Source organism: Vespula vulgaris, chromosome 13, assembly GCF_905475345.1.
Source record: "Vespula vulgaris chromosome 13, iyVesVulg1.1, whole genome shotgun sequence".
Taxonomy (NCBI): domain Eukaryota; kingdom Metazoa; phylum Arthropoda; class Insecta; order Hymenoptera; family Vespidae; genus Vespula; species Vespula vulgaris.
The window spans coordinates 2,373,395-2,389,963 of NC_066598.1; the positions used below are offsets into that span (position 1 = coordinate 2,373,395).

The 16,569-nt window shown below is 29.3% G+C and overlaps 4 protein-coding genes across 18 annotated transcripts in view; 2 read left to right on the top strand and 2 right to left on the bottom strand.

Annotated features, from left to right (window-relative positions):
- Positions 1–3,379, top strand: part of LOC127068575 (synaptotagmin-5) — a 95,523-nt gene extending 92,144 nt beyond the window's left edge. For all 13 annotated transcript variants that reach the window (XM_051004894.1, XM_051004897.1, XM_051004896.1 and 10 more), the window contains one exon: positions 45–3,379. In XM_051004894.1, the coding sequence (XP_050860851.1) occupies positions 45–233 (189 nt within the window). In that variant the 3' untranslated portion in view covers positions 234–3,379. The remainder of the gene's footprint in view (positions 1–44) is intronic.
- A 70-nt stretch (positions 3,380–3,449) lies between these two features.
- On the bottom strand, positions 3,450–6,877 carry LOC127068574 (caseinolytic peptidase B protein homolog). Of its 2 annotated transcripts, none has more exons than XM_051004892.1 (10): positions 6,162–6,877; positions 6,018–6,049; positions 5,757–5,946; positions 5,421–5,671; positions 5,223–5,313; positions 4,939–5,146; positions 4,732–4,864; positions 4,442–4,654; positions 4,065–4,362; positions 3,450–3,992 (listed from the first exon to the last, which is right to left on the bottom strand). In XM_051004892.1, the coding sequence occupies exons 1-10, from the start codon at positions 6,514–6,516 to the stop codon at positions 3,847–3,849; spliced, it is 1,917 nt and encodes a 638-aa protein (XP_050860849.1). In that variant the 5' UTR covers positions 6,517–6,877; the 3' UTR covers positions 3,450–3,846. The 2 variants fall into 2 exon arrangements, with proteins under 2 accessions (XP_050860849.1, XP_050860848.1); XM_051004891.1 differs by having other exon boundaries at positions 6,018–6,070; positions 6,162–6,874.
- Positions 6,878–7,489: 612 nt separating this feature from the next.
- On the top strand, positions 7,490–15,857 carry LOC127068606 (97 kDa heat shock protein). Of its 2 annotated transcripts, XM_051004939.1 has the most exons (12): positions 7,490–7,864; positions 9,000–9,198; positions 9,561–9,917; positions 10,003–10,324; positions 10,409–10,664; positions 10,755–10,885; positions 10,959–11,233; positions 11,481–11,588; positions 12,978–13,103; positions 13,187–13,426; positions 13,520–13,810; positions 13,896–15,857. In XM_051004939.1, the coding sequence occupies exons 1-12, from the start codon at positions 7,749–7,751 to the stop codon at positions 14,067–14,069; spliced, it is 2,595 nt and encodes an 864-aa protein (XP_050860896.1). In that variant the 5' UTR covers positions 7,490–7,748; the 3' UTR covers positions 14,070–15,857. The 2 variants fall into 2 exon arrangements, with proteins under 2 accessions (XP_050860896.1, XP_050860897.1); XM_051004940.1 differs by lacking the exon at positions 11,481–11,588 and having other exon boundaries at positions 7,491–7,864.
- On the bottom strand, positions 15,238–16,539 carry LOC127068608 (vacuolar ATPase assembly integral membrane protein VMA21 homolog). The gene is made up of 3 exons (XM_051004945.1): positions 16,262–16,539; positions 16,078–16,183; positions 15,238–15,983 (listed from the first exon to the last, which is right to left on the bottom strand). The coding sequence occupies exons 1-3, from the start codon at positions 16,274–16,276 to the stop codon at positions 15,844–15,846; spliced, it is 261 nt and encodes an 86-aa protein (XP_050860902.1). The 5' UTR covers positions 16,277–16,539; the 3' UTR covers positions 15,238–15,843.
- Positions 16,540–16,569: the final 30 nt, after the last annotated feature.

The following is a 16,569-nucleotide window of genomic DNA, read 5'->3' on the forward strand; positions in this document are numbered from 1 at the left end:
CCTTAATTTCAATTATAACAAATTTAATTTTCTTTTCATTAAAGGTATGCGTCTTAGATTCCAGCAGCGAACTCATCGGTGGAAATGCTATAGTTGGCTCTTGTATAGTTGGGCCAGCTACAGTATCAACAGGATCAGGATCAGAAAGTAGTAGCAATCAGAGTCGAGAACATTGGCATCATATGACTCAGTCGCCAAGAAAGGCTATTGCCATGTGGCATACACTTCATTAATTTTATTTATTAGACTTAAATGTCATCATTCAATATTTATCGAAGAATTTCTAACGAGGCAAATATCTTATAGAAAAATCGAAAGAGATAGGATTCAATATTCTTAAAAGAAGAAAGAATGGAGAAAAAAATGAGAAGAAATCTAATCAACTAATTTCGTATTAACTTTAGAAATCATTTAAACGATTAGTTGATCAAGATCTGATATTGGTAAATGAAAGGAATGTGTTTTATCATACTAGCAAGGTTCGATACCAATCTATGAGATATCATAATCAATAATTGGATCAGCAAAGGAAAATATATATCTCCTCTTCTTCATACTCGTACTCTCTAATCTAGATAATCCCTTGCTCACTTTTGTGATAGCCTTAGGGAATATCGTTGAATAACGATATAAAACATAAAAACTAAGTAGTGTTATTATACATGTAAAATTGGAAAAAGAAGAAGAAAGAAAAAAAAGTAAGAAAAGCAAAGGATTCCAAATTAATGTTACTGAAAATCCTTATCTTTCTGCATTACGTTATTATCATGTTTATGTTACGTTCTATTTTACTATATATTATATAATATTATATATTTTATTGAATATGTGATATATCATAACAGATTTATTATCAGTTGTGAATTTATGAAAATTGAGATTTTTAATCTTATTTAAATATGCCTTCCGAACGAGAACATATTTGAGTAATTAAAATGATCTGCTTCAATTCATTTTAGATTGAAGTTCCGATTTGTTATTAATATGTTTCAATTACATATTAAAAAATATATATACATATTATTACGTTATGAAAATATCTTCGTAAAAAAAAAAGAAAAAGAAAAAATCATGTACCATTTTACTACGAACGTAAGTAAATCGTACAAACTAAAGTTTTAAGACAAAACACATTTCAATGAAACATTTAGTATTTCTAATAAAACGTCCGACAAGAAAGTCCGATATTACTTTTCATCGCATGTGTATTTAATTCAAAATAAATAAATAAATGAATAAAAAAAAGAATAAAAAAATAAACATAACTAGAGGAGACTTAAACCGACTTAATTAGGCCTAAGCCCTTTTAAATGTGCAAAAAGTGTGGCCTCCAAAGAATATTGATAAAATAATAAAAAGAAAAAAGAAAGAAATTACGGAAAAGACATAATAAAAGAATTAAAAAAAAGAAATTACAACAAAAAATTTAGACGCACGGAAAAGACACGGCTTGCTATCGAATTCGAAGGCCTAAAAAATATATATGTCTCTCGTGTAAATGTATTTATTATTATATTATTATTATTATTATTATATTATTATTAAATTATAAACTATTAACTGTTCGCTATAATATTATTATATTATATATATATAATTAATATATAATATATATAATATATATATATATCGGAAGTCGTTATTGTTAATAATCGTACAATTATCGAAGCAAAGCAACAAAAAAATGCATAAACTGTAATGTGTAGCACGAGACTAATTCATATTCATGTCGTCGGAATATTTAAAGGAAGATGATGATCTATAGATACCATCTCAACAAAAAAAAAATAAAAAAAAAAGATAAAAAACAAAAAATTTATTAATTTAACATATTGATATTACGATGTGTAATAAAAAAAGAGAAAGATTTAAAGAAAATCATTGAAAGGATTATACATATATATATGTACATACATACATATATATATACAGTCTTATCTCGTTGCATGAATTTTCTGACCAAACTGTCATATCATAAGAAAGATATTTTCAAATCTGAAAAAAAAAACAAGAACATTATTATTATAACTTAAGCAGATTCAAGAAAGAAAGCATCATTTATTGAAAAATGATTAGATCCTATAGTGTGATCCTTTTAATCGTTTGACTGAAAAAAATCACGAATGCGACGTGAGATCATTATAAAATAATAGAAAAAAAGAGAAAAGTAAGATGAAAATGAAAGAAAAGAAAAAGAAGAAGAATTAAATTAGTTATATAATCATTATCCATATTATAAAAATGAGTATAACATATATAAATATGTGTGTGTGTGTGTGTGTATGTATGTATGTATGTATATGTATGTATGTATGTGTATGTATATATATATATATATATATATATATATATATATATATATATATATTATACATATAAGTACAACTATTATATAAAGCAAAAATTGTAGAATCAAAGGAATTTCGAAGAGGAAAAAAATGAAAGAAAGAAAAAAGAAATGGTTTAATGAAAAATAAAAATGAAAGGAAAAGAAAAAAAATGGAGGGACGCTTTATTGTCAAAAAATAATCGGTCCGAATCGTACGCTTAAACTTATATTTACACAGTATTTCTATTGTTCTACGTACACATACAGCGAGAGGTATACTGTTTGTATTAAATTTACACGTATATACATATATACACGCATATAAACGCGTGCATATACATATACTTGAGATATATATATGTTTACCGCCGTATGAACAATCATCCCGGGTGTCTACCGAACTACTCTCTATCTCTAAACTCTTTAATAATTTTATGTTACGTATATATACACACATTTTTACAAACGATCACGTTTACGTGAAAAAAAAAATAATCTTATAAAGAAAGAAAAAAAGAAGAATCTCACTTCACTTTCGATAATTAAGTATTGTTCCTTTATAAATATATTATACTTGATATCCTTTACAGGAATTTTGCAAAGAAAAAAAGAAGAAGAAGAAAGTGTTAGTAATTTCTAAATCGATAGACACCCTGTTGGTCGGACCTGAATTTGCCTTGCACTGTATAGTGAAATACCGTCAGCATGTTAATTGTATATGTCGAGAATATTCTATCAAATGGAACTGCTTTTTATTCTATCGATTGTCAAATATAAAAAAAATGATAAACATAAAAAAAAAGAATTACGTTTTAACTTCTTCTATATTGTAATCGCAAATTAAATAAAAATGATCGAAAAAAAGAACAGAGGGGAGAAAGAAAAAAACGTTCTCCACAACTGGTTTTGTGGATTTCTTACGAATAATATCTATCATCTTGGTACGTACAGTAATGTATCTTACATGTAATGTGTAATCTATATTTTTCTTGTAATGTATCCTTATCGTGATTTTATTCGGAATAAAGAATATATTATTTACATGGTAAATCGTTGATGTATTCGTGCATTTTTTGCAGATATCTAAATTTAAAAAAAAAATCTTTTTAAAGAGAAGAAATACAGAGAATTATTTTTTATTAAAGTGATTATAATAATAATATAAGCAACAATCAATTTGTTTTCTTTGATATCATGTATATTAAGCAAAAAATCCTAACTCGTCACTTTAAATAATACTCGAGCCCATATATATCATACTAATTAATTTATAAAAAGCCGTGTGTATAGAAAGAAAAAATTGATAATATATTATGTTCTACTTAAATTAATGAAATATGTACTATATGTGGCAAACGTCATGGCATTAAAAGCACGAGAAACGTTATAGAGAAAAATCTTTGAAATTATATATATACATTTTTATCTTAGCTCGAAATTAAATGACTAGTTACAGTATTATGAAAAAACGTATCATTATTTATGGTCTATCTATTATAAACTGAAATAATTTTAAGTTAAATCAAAGAATTGACATTTTTTACTAAATTATCGGTTTCAGCAATATCCACAAAATCTTTTACTCCTTTTGGACGAACGGAAAGACATATACTTGCTCCATTTTCATGCCATTTTGCTTTAAGTAACACACAACATCCCTTTGCTATAACGCGAGAAATATATTATGAGAATTAATTAACTTAATCAATTAGCGAATAAAAACATTAATATATACCAATTTGTCCTCGTTCATGAGCAGCAGCTAATTGATTGACTACACGTCTTTCAACTTCATACTTAATCGAACGTGCACCATAATGAGAATCATATCCATCGGCTAAAACTGATAACACATCTCTCTCCCATTTTAATTCGATCATGTGCCTTTCACGTGCACGTACAGCCCATGCATCTAATTCTCGAGCTACTAATTTTAATAATTCTGCTCTGGAGAATGGTAAGAAGTAAACAATTTCATTTATTCTACCCAAAAATTCGTCTCTTCGAAAATATGCTTTCAATATCGGACGCACCTACATGAATAGTGATTTAATTAGAAATAAAATTATTGCAATATTATCGTATTAACATAAAAACAAATTAATCTCGTACCACTTGATCTTTAAAATTACGAGATATCTCAATATGTTCTGGTTCTTGATCTTCGTTCGAATTTTTATCGAGTCTTTGAGATAACAAACGATTTGCTTCTTCGCGAAGCTGCATAGCATATTCTGCGATTTCTTCGCTTGCTAAATTTGATGTCATTATAAAAATTGCGTTCTTACATTCAATCGTTTTTCCTTTACCGTCGGTTAATCTTCCCTATTGAATTATAAATATTAATTATAGATGATTTTTTAATATCTAATTAAATAACTAGCAACATTTATTAACTATACCTCATCAAAAAGTTGTAATAGTACTGTTAAGACATCAGGATGTGCTTTATCAACTTCATCAAATAATACAACAGCATTAGGACATTTTTTTAATAACTTTGTTAATTGGCCACCACTTTCATGCCCTACATATCTAGACAAAAAATATAAGATAAAAATTAGATATGTAAAAATAAATATACGGATTACAAAACAATATAAATATACCCTGGTGGTGCACCAATTAATTTAGCAACTTCGTGTTTCTCTTGATACTCGGACATATCTAAGCGAATAAAGCCATCTGATTTATTTTTATGAATGTATGCTGCTAATTGTTTAGCTAATTCAGTTTTTCCAATTCCAGATGAACCAAGAAATAAGAATACCAATGGATGTTCCTCATCTATCCAACCATTTTCTTTTCTCCTAATAGCTTAATAGAATGATACATATTTTATATATACAAAAGAAAAATATATTCTATTAATTAAATAGTTATATTTCCTTACTAGATGCAACAATAGAAACTGGTCCTTCCTGTCCAACAATGTGCTGTTTAAGACGTTGTTCCAATGGAAATCTACGCCGCTCTTCTGCTTCCTAAAGTTAATCGTTCAAATTATAAGCAGAATTCCAAAAAATTACAAAAAAATATAAATATCAAGTAATAGAATATTTCTGATTATTTTTTTTAGAAATATATATACTTTTTCTTTCAAAATTTCATCAAACATTAATGCGTATTTGATAAGCATATCTTTAATTTCTCCTTCTTTCGTGTATTCTACTGGTCGATGTCCTGCATCATTTTCAACAGTAGGATCTGCTCCTGCATCTAGTAATGCTTTTACACAACTTTTAGAATTAGCTAGAACAGCATAATGCAATGCTGTGAAGCCATGAAACGAAGCTCTACTGTTTAATCCATCAAAGAATTCGTCTGATCTTTTCTGAAGTACTAAAGATTATTTTGATATCATTAAAAATGTAATTATTTATTAATTTGCAGCATAAATACTAACAATTAATTTTATTGAAAATACCTTCTATTGTATGTAAACCTTTTTGCATAGCAGTTTTATAAACATTAATAAAATTGTCCCCTGCATTTAGGTCAGCACCTTTTTCTATCAAGAATTTAACTGCATCGCCCTTTCCATTTATTGCTGCTGCCTGTAAAGCGGTCCAACCCAGTGGATGCCTCTCATTCACGTCAATACCATCTGACAATGCCTATATAATGAAATGCAATGAAGTAATTCCATTTCTTTAATACATGCATATACAAAAATTAATTTACATACTCTTTTAAGTTCCGGTATATTACCGTATTGTGCTGCACGAAAGAAACGCTTTTCTAGATCACATAAAATTGTATATAAATGATAGAAAAAAAAATAATATCAAAAAAGACACATCTTATACTTAAGTATCATATAATATTTTACCTCTAGTATAATCTGGAGAATCACACAAAGCTGTGACAAGACCAATACCGCCTAATATCAATCCTAGATTTTTATAACGGCTTTGATTGGTATCATTCTTTCTTATTCTGAGTGGACCATTTATATATTTAAAAACTATTGGACTACATGTTGTAAAGAATGTATCTATCAATTTACATAATGGATAAGCCTGCTTTTCTAAGATATAACAAAACTGTCCATAACCTCTACCATACTGACAGAATGTATCCCTGATTCTACCATCTTTTCCAAGCTTCAAATAACTTAATATTATTTCCGTATGCTTAGGACTTCTCATGGTGAGATATAATTTCAAGTTACCCCACCGTGACATTTTTGAAGAACTATTTCTTTTACGTTTTTACACACGTGACTCTTTTTGGAAAACATACATACATTGAATAATTCACTAATATCTGGTATTCTCTTGAAAGGATTGATAAACTCGTGTTTATAATTTCATGATTTGTTATCCCGATAAAATTAATATCCATATTTTTTATAAAAATTAAGAAAAATCATTTATTTCGATTAAACGCAAACGTACTCTAAGTAGACACATTGCCAATTATGTAGAAAAAACATGTATGTTTTTCAAAGATATAATACGTAATTGAAAGTAATGTATTATAAAAATTATAAATAATTTCTCGTTAAAATATTAAATAGATATTAATCTTAGAAGAAGGATAGTATCAATTCTGCACGTAATATTCAACAAAAATTTCATCGATCTAATTGCATGGTCTTGAGTAACAAAGAATTTAAGTCATCTGCATAGAATCGAATAATTATTTAAAATAATAATTACATCCTGAATATTGAAATAAATGAGAATACAAAAATATTCATAAGAAATGTATAACGTCATCAAGAAATATTCGAAGGACGTATGAATGATAATAATTTTGAAAATTAATTGACCGCCAACCATTTTGTAAGTCGAGCCAATCATATTTGGCCAGCGCGTGACGAAAAATTCAAATTTTCTTTAAAGAAATGAAGGCTATTCAAATCATCCTTACGATTCTAGTTTACTATCGAGTATCGTTAAAAGTTGTTTGAATTTATGCAATATATTCTCTTAAAAATGTATAATTTTATTCGAATGTCGTCGAAATTTGATCGTCACCGATTGTTCGAGAAAACACATATGCGGTTTGCATTGCGGAAAGGTATTACGTCGCAAGTTTCCAGAATATTCCAGAGAAAACTATTGACCAATCAGAGAGTTTCTAACCAGCGCCATGATGTTTCAGCGGGCTATAGCAGAAAGCTATCGTCACAGTCACGATCGGAAGGCTACTCTCTTTCAGTTTATCGTATGCAACTTGAGCGAGCGGATGCTTGTGACGGTGTGTCGCTTTATTAACGAAATTAAGATTCCGAAAATTTTCTCGAACGATCACATCCGATTTACGTTTCATTATCTTACGAAATTGTCGATAATCGTTAACACAGAGTGATTGAGAATATATAAAAAAAAAAAAAGAAAATAAATAAATCCAATTGACTCGTGTACACAGTGTCGTTAGGAGAACATCGTACAAATTCAAGAAATCAGCCATGGCTGCTATGTCCGTGATCGGGATCGACTTCGGAAATGAGAGCTGTTATGTAGCCGTAGCAAGAGCGGGAGGTATCGAGACTATAGCCAATGATTATAGTCTTCGTAACACACCGTAAGTTTCGTCATTCTTGTCGTAAGATCTTGTAGTTTTCTTTTTTATTATTCTCTCTCTTTCTCTCTCTCTCTCTCTCTCTCTCTCTCTCTCTCTCTCTCTCTCTCTCTCTCTCTCTCTTTCTCTTTCTCTTTCTCTTTCTTCCTTTCTCATCGTTGAAAAGACCGCTGATCTCTTAACATGCCGGTCTCTTTTCATTCGTATACTTTTTATTTTTCTCCCGTAAAAATATCTCTACGACGGTATTTTCTTTCATCTATCGTCGACAAAGAAGATCATGGGTGCTCCGTCATCTAATACCAAAAATGGTAAAACGTCGAATTACATTTTTGATCGATACCGATGGTTCGCCAACGATCATTCTCTTTTATGGTTTCGATATAAATTGCGTATATAGTCATTTCGAGTTTTATGTTTAAATTTATTTTTATTTTTTTATCAATCTTCTAATCTTTTTTTAATTTTTATAAAATTCTTTTACATTTTCTTCCTTCGTATAAATCTATTCGTTCTCGTTCGAAAAATTTCGAAAATTTTTCTCTTCGTTTCATCGTCAATTTATTAATTCTAATGATTTCCTATATTGTAATGATTCACTGATATCTATTTTTTTGGAAACAACGATGTATTAAATGATAACAAATATATTCCGTGTTTATAAGATAATATGCGATTTTGTAACACTCCGAGAAAAATGTCCCTCTACTGTATGTTAGACTTTTATTTCGTTTTTTACGTGTCTTCACATCTAAAATTATCAGTGACACTCAGGAATATACCTGTTATATACATTTTAGCAGTATATTGTGTCATATGATATGTGTAATATAACTAAATAAAATTCATGAAAAATAAATTATGTTATATAAAAATATCACTCATTTATTACACAACATATTTTTTGTAATGCTTATCATGATTATCATATATCATACCATTTATTTTCTAGAAGAAACATTATTGATCTGGTGAAAGAGAGAATTTTCTAGAATTGTATTAGCTCTGAAATATTTATTATATTTATTATTAGTATGTTTTATATTTATAATTATATTTATTAGTAATTATTACTAAAAAATTATAAGTAATTATAAATTAAATGATTAAAAATTAAAATAATTTTTTTATCTTACAGATCATGTGTAGCATTCAGCGAAAAAAATCGTATACTTGGTGTGGCGGCAAAAAATCAAATGGTAACCAACATGAAGAATACCATTTATGGATTCAAGAGGCTTTTAGGTAGAAAGTTTAATGATCTCCAAGTACAGCGTGAACTTAAATGTTTATCATTTAAAAGCTCTCAACAGGCAGATGGAAATATTGGGATACATGTAAGCTTTATTTAGATTGTAAAAAAGTTCATTCATTCTTCTAGTACTATAAATAATTTCATTGTTATATATTTGTAATATAAAATTATATTACACAAGTCTGTTTGGTAGTTTCTAGCAATGAAGAATGAGAATTAATTGGCAGTTTTCCAAGTACTTTACAGTTTATGAGGACTCAGATTTTATTTATATCATTTTAACATATATTATGCACGATGAATCAGAATTTCATTCAGTTTATAATCCTTATAAAAGTTTATATTAGTTGAAATCAAATATATAACAATAAATATTTGATAAAACATTTGAAAACAAATTTTTTTAAATCTTTGCTTAGATTTTTTATATCATGTTATTTATAGGTACAATATTTAGGAGAAGAACATATTTTTTCACCGGAACAAATAACTGCAATGTTATTTACAAAATTGAAGGATACTTCTGAAACGGCACTTCAGACAGCAGTCAATGATTGTGTTATATCTGTTCCATCATATTATACGCAAGCTGAAAGGCAAGCTTTGCTTGATGCTGCACGTATTGCTGGTCTAAATGTCCTTAGATTGTTTAACGAAACAACTGCTACTGCTCTATGTTATGGTATTTATAAACAAGATTTACCAGCTCCTGAAGCAGCACCAAGAAATGTAGTTTTCGTTGATTGTGGCTATGCTAGTTTACAAGTGTGTATTTGTGCTTTTCATAAAGGAAAACTCAAGGTTTGTATTGTATTGTACCTTATTTATTAAATAAGTACATTAACAAATTATTTTGAAACTTATAGTGCATTTATATTCATTACAGATGTTAGCTAGTGCAGCTGATAGTAATTTGGGTGGTAGAGATATAGATATTATCTTAGCAGAACATTTTTGCAGAGATTTTCAGACTCGATATCGCATAGATCCACATACAAGTCCGCGGGCGTACTTAAGGTTACTTGCTGAAGTAGAAAAATTGAAGAAACAAATGTCAGCCAATTCTACTACTCTTCCTCTTAACATTGAATGTTTTATGGAAGAAAAGGATGTTCATGGTGAGATGAAAAGAGCTGACATGGAAGCTATGTGTGCTCACTTATTCAAACGTGTTGAATCAACTCTTAGGCAATGTCTAGCAGATTCTAGTAAGTATTTTCAATTATTCCAAACAATATACTTTTTTATCCAAAAAGAGTAATGTTACATCGTTTACTAATATTTTATTACAGAACTAAAACCAGAAGACATACATTCGATGGAAATAGCTGGTGGATCTAGTCGTGTTCCTGCATTGAAACGTGCAGTTGAAGAAGTATTTGGTCGTCCAATATCAACAACATTGAATCAGGACGAGGCGGTTTCTCGTGGTTGCGCATTGCAATGTGCAATGCTCAGCCCTGCAGTTAGGGTTCGAGAATTTTCAGTCACCGATATACAACCATATCCATTGAAATTGACATGGGATCCTACTCAAGGAGAAGAAGGGTAAATATCCTAAGAGCTTAATAAATATTTCAAAAATGAATACAGAAAAAAATATTTCAATCTTTTGTATCAATCTTTTATATTATATAGAGAAATGGAGGTGTTTGGACATAATCATCCAATCCCGTTTTCGAAGATGCTAACTTTTTATCGTTCAAATTCATTTACGCTCACAGCTAGCTACAGTATGCCCCCATCATCCCATCCTCAAACACATATTGGTATGCATTTATGTCTTACAAGACTTAGATAATTAAAATGAAAAAAAGTGTTCTCATTCGTTCTTTTTATTAGGTGTCTTTGTTATTAAAAATGTGAAGCCAACACCAGAAGGTGAGGCTTCGAAAGTTAAGGTCAAAGTGAGGATAAATCTCAATGGTATCCTTACCATTGCGTCGGCATCGCTCGTGGAGAAACGTGAACCAACGCAACAGGAGAAAGAGGAAGAAGAAAAATTATTGCAACAGCAACAGCAACAAAATAACATGGACGTCGAACAACAACAACAGGATAATAAGAAAGATAAATCTGATCAAGAAGCACAAGCAAATGAACCACCAGCACCAGAGGTATATTTACGTTTATAATTTTGATGATTTCTTTATGAATTTTCTATCGAATTATATAATGATGTGTGGAATATTTAAAGTTATAATTATCATCATAAAAGATATAATTATACTGTATAATTATACATCAATGATATAATCATATATTTGTCCATTCGTGATCATTAACAGGGTGCAAAAAATCACATTCATGTAACAACTATATGTATCTTCAGATGCATGATTACGTGAGTTTGTTGTGGTTTAGGTGAGCATGGATAAGACTCGAAGAAACTCAGATGCTGACAATGCTGGAAGAGGTGTTAGGGGTTCTGCCCCTTCCTGCTCCTCGAGGATTCTTTCTTGGTTCAGCTCGGTACGCGACACACTACCTCTACTTGGACCCATACGCATAGATTTCTTCAGCAATTATGCTGATTTTGTTTCTTACATTTGCTTCAGTTAGGTCATCATTATGTCATATCATTGTACGAGTTGTGACTATCCTTTTATTCGTAAATATCAAGGACATTGACTGTCTTCTCTCTAATTAGATTCTTATTGAATCCATCGTCTGTATTTTAATCGTGATTTGATTTATCATTACAGGGTGAAAAATTGAAATGAAAAATTTCTGCACGTATTTCATCAATTGAAAATATTTCCTTTATACTCTGAAACAAATCTCATACTTCATATTGTTATGCAACAACGTATTTGTTGTCATCTTTCATGTTGTACATACGTAATTGAATATGTTAAAAAATTTAGATATCACCGTCGAATTAGTCGCACAAAATCCATATATTTCTCTTCATGTTGTGTATATATTTAACGAGTATTAGAACTATATATATATTTATTATTTATTATTACAATGAAAAGCACACTTGCATGAAAAATCAAATGCATATTAAAATCTTAAAACTCTGTGTCGATTTCTTCTGCAATCTCGACCATTTAAGGATTGTCTGTAATAGTCATATCTCCATTCTTTAATCAGCATGGAGTATTAGTAAAAATGTTATAATAGTTCTAGATATATATATATATATATATGTGTGTATACTAAAAATATAGTGCATATGGGTCCAAGATACAGCTGTGTCAGCCGTGCTGTCTGTCTTTGCTCTGCTATTCTTTAAATTGGGACGCAGAAGGAAAAGGGACAGTGATCTTTTCATATGACTGCCATTTTGTAGTTGTGTGAATTATTATTAGTTGTAAAGGCAGGCAATGCGGATTCAGTTTTCTATTCGTACTAAGACATTCAGGCATATGAATTACGTATTTCTTTACATTTTTTAATATTCTTGTATGGAATGAAACTGTACGAATTATAAACTGTACGCATAAGAACTTGTCCTTGTGCTCACCTTTGTTTAACGATCGTCAAGCCCTAATTTCCAACTCGAATTCTCTTGTTCTTGTCTAAGCTTTTTTTTTTATACTTTACACATTGTTATGGTTTTGTTTCTGTATTATAAACCTGATATACTAACATGTCAAGAATCCAAAAAAAAAAAAAAAAGAAAACAAGTTGCAAGAAAGCAATGTACAATGAAGGTAAGTCGAAAGAAAATATAAAAAAGAAGTTGTATATGTTTGAAATAACGAAGCTTTCTTGTAAATGTTTTTCTAATACGACCGCTACCCTATACTATCGTGACCTATTCTTTATCTATCGTAGATGTAAATATATTAAAAAAAAAAAAAGAAAGAAAAGAAAAGAAACAACATTATCATATAATTATATGTGTTTCAGGGAGAAGATAAAGGAGAAGATGGCAAAGGCAAGAAAAAAGTTCCTGTACGTACAATCGAATTACCAATCGAGGCAAATGTTAATGGACTATCTCAAAGAAAGTTAGATGCGGCCTTAGAAAAGGAGGTATTGTTATTTTTCCCTTTTGTAATAGAAATTCTCTGATGTACCAATCTAATTCTTCAGGTTTTTTTATTTTTAATATACAGTGTAAAATGATTGCTGAAGATAGACAAGAGAACGAACGTATCGATGCGCGTAATGCATTAGAGGAATACGTTTACGATTTACGGGCTAAACTAACCGATGATTATCAATTAGCTACTTTCGTCACGGAAACTGACAAAGATGCACTTAGCCGTACGTTAGATGAAACTGAAATCTGGCTTTACGAGGAAGGGGAAGATTGTCAAAGACAAGTTTATATAGATCGTCTTACACGCCTAAAGGTACTATAAGAGAAGTAAATAAAAATAAAAATTACATATATAATTATATTGAAGTAACAACGTGTCAACTATTGATGATTATTTATTGACTAGGCACAAGGTGAGCCAATAAAAGAAAGGAGACGAGAATTCGAAGGAAGAGGTCATGTATTGGATGAACTAGCAGGTGCATTACAACTTGCTAAAAAGGGAATAGATAACATTAAGGCTTCCTTTGGAAAGGACGATAAGTACTCTCACTTAACTGATGACGAGATAAAGAAGGTCGAGAAAACAGTACAAGAGAAATGGGCTTGGCTGGAAGAGAAACGCGTAATACTTGCAGGTACTCCACGTACGCAACAACCGCCAGTAACTGTATCCCAAATACGTTCGGAAAAACAGGTAAATTTCTAATAAATTGTATTTTATATATAATTTTATGGATATACATATACGTATATATTGATATTTATTTGTTATTATGTAGGCATTAGATAACATTATATTGCCAGTTTTGAATAAACCTAAACCTAAGGTAGAACCTCCTAAAGAGGAAAAACCAAAGGACAAAACTGCCAATGATCAAAAGAGTACTAATCAGAATAGCCAGGGCGACGCTCATCAACCACAAACCGAAGAAGAAAAGATGGATGTTGAGTAACAGTCATCTCGATTTATGTTTTTCTAATATTATTAAATTTACCAAGATTGAGAAATGGTGAATATTTCATTATGAAATCATCTTCATCATTGTCACACAAGCGCCTGATATGACTTAGTTAGACAGCACATGTTGTTTTTCTATTTCTCTGTCTCTCTCTTTCTCTCTTTCTCTGTCTGTCTATTTCTCTTTCTCCCTCTTGTTTTATTTCCCTTTAATTATTGTCAATCTGATAAACTTCTAGTTCGTTGAGCGATCGTTTGTTATTCGGAAGCGAGTGTCTTGGAAATGCAGAAAAATAATACACCCAAGGTGAGAATAGCTTTAGTAATTAAACAATGAATTATTCGTACTATCGTGTCATTCATATATTGTAATATATATATATATTATATATATATATAATACACATACACGAAATATAGATATATGCAAATGTAGTATATGTATACAGGGTAGATCATTTAAAATATTAGAAGTTTATTAAGTTCATTAAATGAATAATAAAAATAATATCACCGGTCTTAAATAATTCGACTCGGAGAAATTTTATTCCACCCTGTATACATGTATCATCTTTTTCGTACCTTTGTGACATATTTTAGGTAATATAACAAATTTATGAGAGATTTATTATATTATTAATAAATTTCCAAGACACGATTTAATAAAGAAAATTGCTCTGCCAGTGAGATACTCAAAAGAGACTCCTGAGTATTCTAATGCCAGTGAAAATGTTTAATACTAAGTTAAATTAAAATTAACTAAATTAAATTGTGAAGTAGGAAACATCGCTGGCGATCTTATATATTTAAAATAACACGTATTGTTCATTCCATCGTTTTCGAAAACGGACAGCGAAAATCTACTGTCACACAAATTTATGTTGCATTTATGATACTTAAATAAATTAATATTTCACTTATTCAATTCACCAAGCCTGCTATAGTAGTCACATTGAGTAAGTATTAGGCAGCTGTAGCTTTATAAAAGCTACTCTCTTTCTTAAGGAAAAACAAATACAGTGAAGGGAAGGACTACTGTTATTTTCATTAATTTTCGTAATGAAAATTGAGCTTTCAGTACCGGAATAGTAAAGTTCTAGTTCCTAGTTAATTAGATATACTTGTAATTTTACATAGTGACAATGTGTATATAATTAATAAGCTTTGGTACATCTCAGCCATTTTATTTTTGATTATTCATGACTTTTACACATGTAATATCTTGATGATTTCTGGTCACAGCAAGGCATACACATTTTTTTTTATTCATTTTAAAAATGCCTTACATACACACATACATACATTGATTATAATATAACATTATTATTTATGCTTGATAAAAATAAAGAAGAAATTGAAAAGAATATATAACTATTGTTAATGTTATATTCAATCATCGTAATATGACGTAATATGACATAATGAACGTTAATTTTTGGAACATTAAATAATAAAAGTTTACTGAAATTAAAAATTAAGTCATCTACTCCCAATATTTATATTAATATAAAAAATATAATAGTTTTAAATTCAGCAGGAATGTTTCAATATTTTTTTCATTATATAAATAATAATTTCTGCTACATCATGCATCTAATGTATCATATATAATCAAACTTTGAATATTAAATATCGTCAAAGCTTATGTAAATTATATATTAAAATTATATGAGCAAACCACATTTTTTGGTTGATTATATGTTGACAATGATTAAATGTAGATGAACCATGGAAGTGTACTAAATTGCATGCATGGACTAATAAAAGGATTAATCTTTCTTGACTTCCGTCTTGGATCGTTCATCAAAGTATGCTCTATATATATAGGCTCCTAATGCGATGTGTAAGACCACAATTGTAACTCCTGCTGAATACACATTGCTTGATATGCTATTTATTCCCAATAAACCTGTAAAAGCATGATATCAAAGAAAATAATCGTTGTCGACAAAGATACATTTATGTTTACAGAAATATATATATAAGAATTATTAAATTAATACCATCGAATATAAAGATCTTGCTTATAAAGAATACTAGCACAGGTAAAACTGTTATTACTAAACAGTAATATAATACTGTTTTAAAAACTTGCAATTCTGATAATTCCTAAAACAGGAAAATATTGATCAATCTTATAGAATTTTATCAGTATGATTTTCAATATTTTTCTGTCATGAAACTCACCTTCTTATTCGACATGATGTAAATAATATATTCCAATGTAACTTGCAAAAAGAAACGAGTCCTACTCGTCCTGTCAAGTAATACTGGTCAAACAAGAATATAATGATATTTATTTATATTAACAAAATTATGACATTAAATAATACTGTATTTAAGTACACAGTTATAAAAGGTTAACAACTAAATCGATATTAATGAAACTTGGAACGAAAATTAATCTTATTCTACAGTTTTTTTTGCAGGATATTAATCACAGAACCGGCTTAGTAATAGACTGCAAAAGATTTAGCTGTATTCACGTACAATGC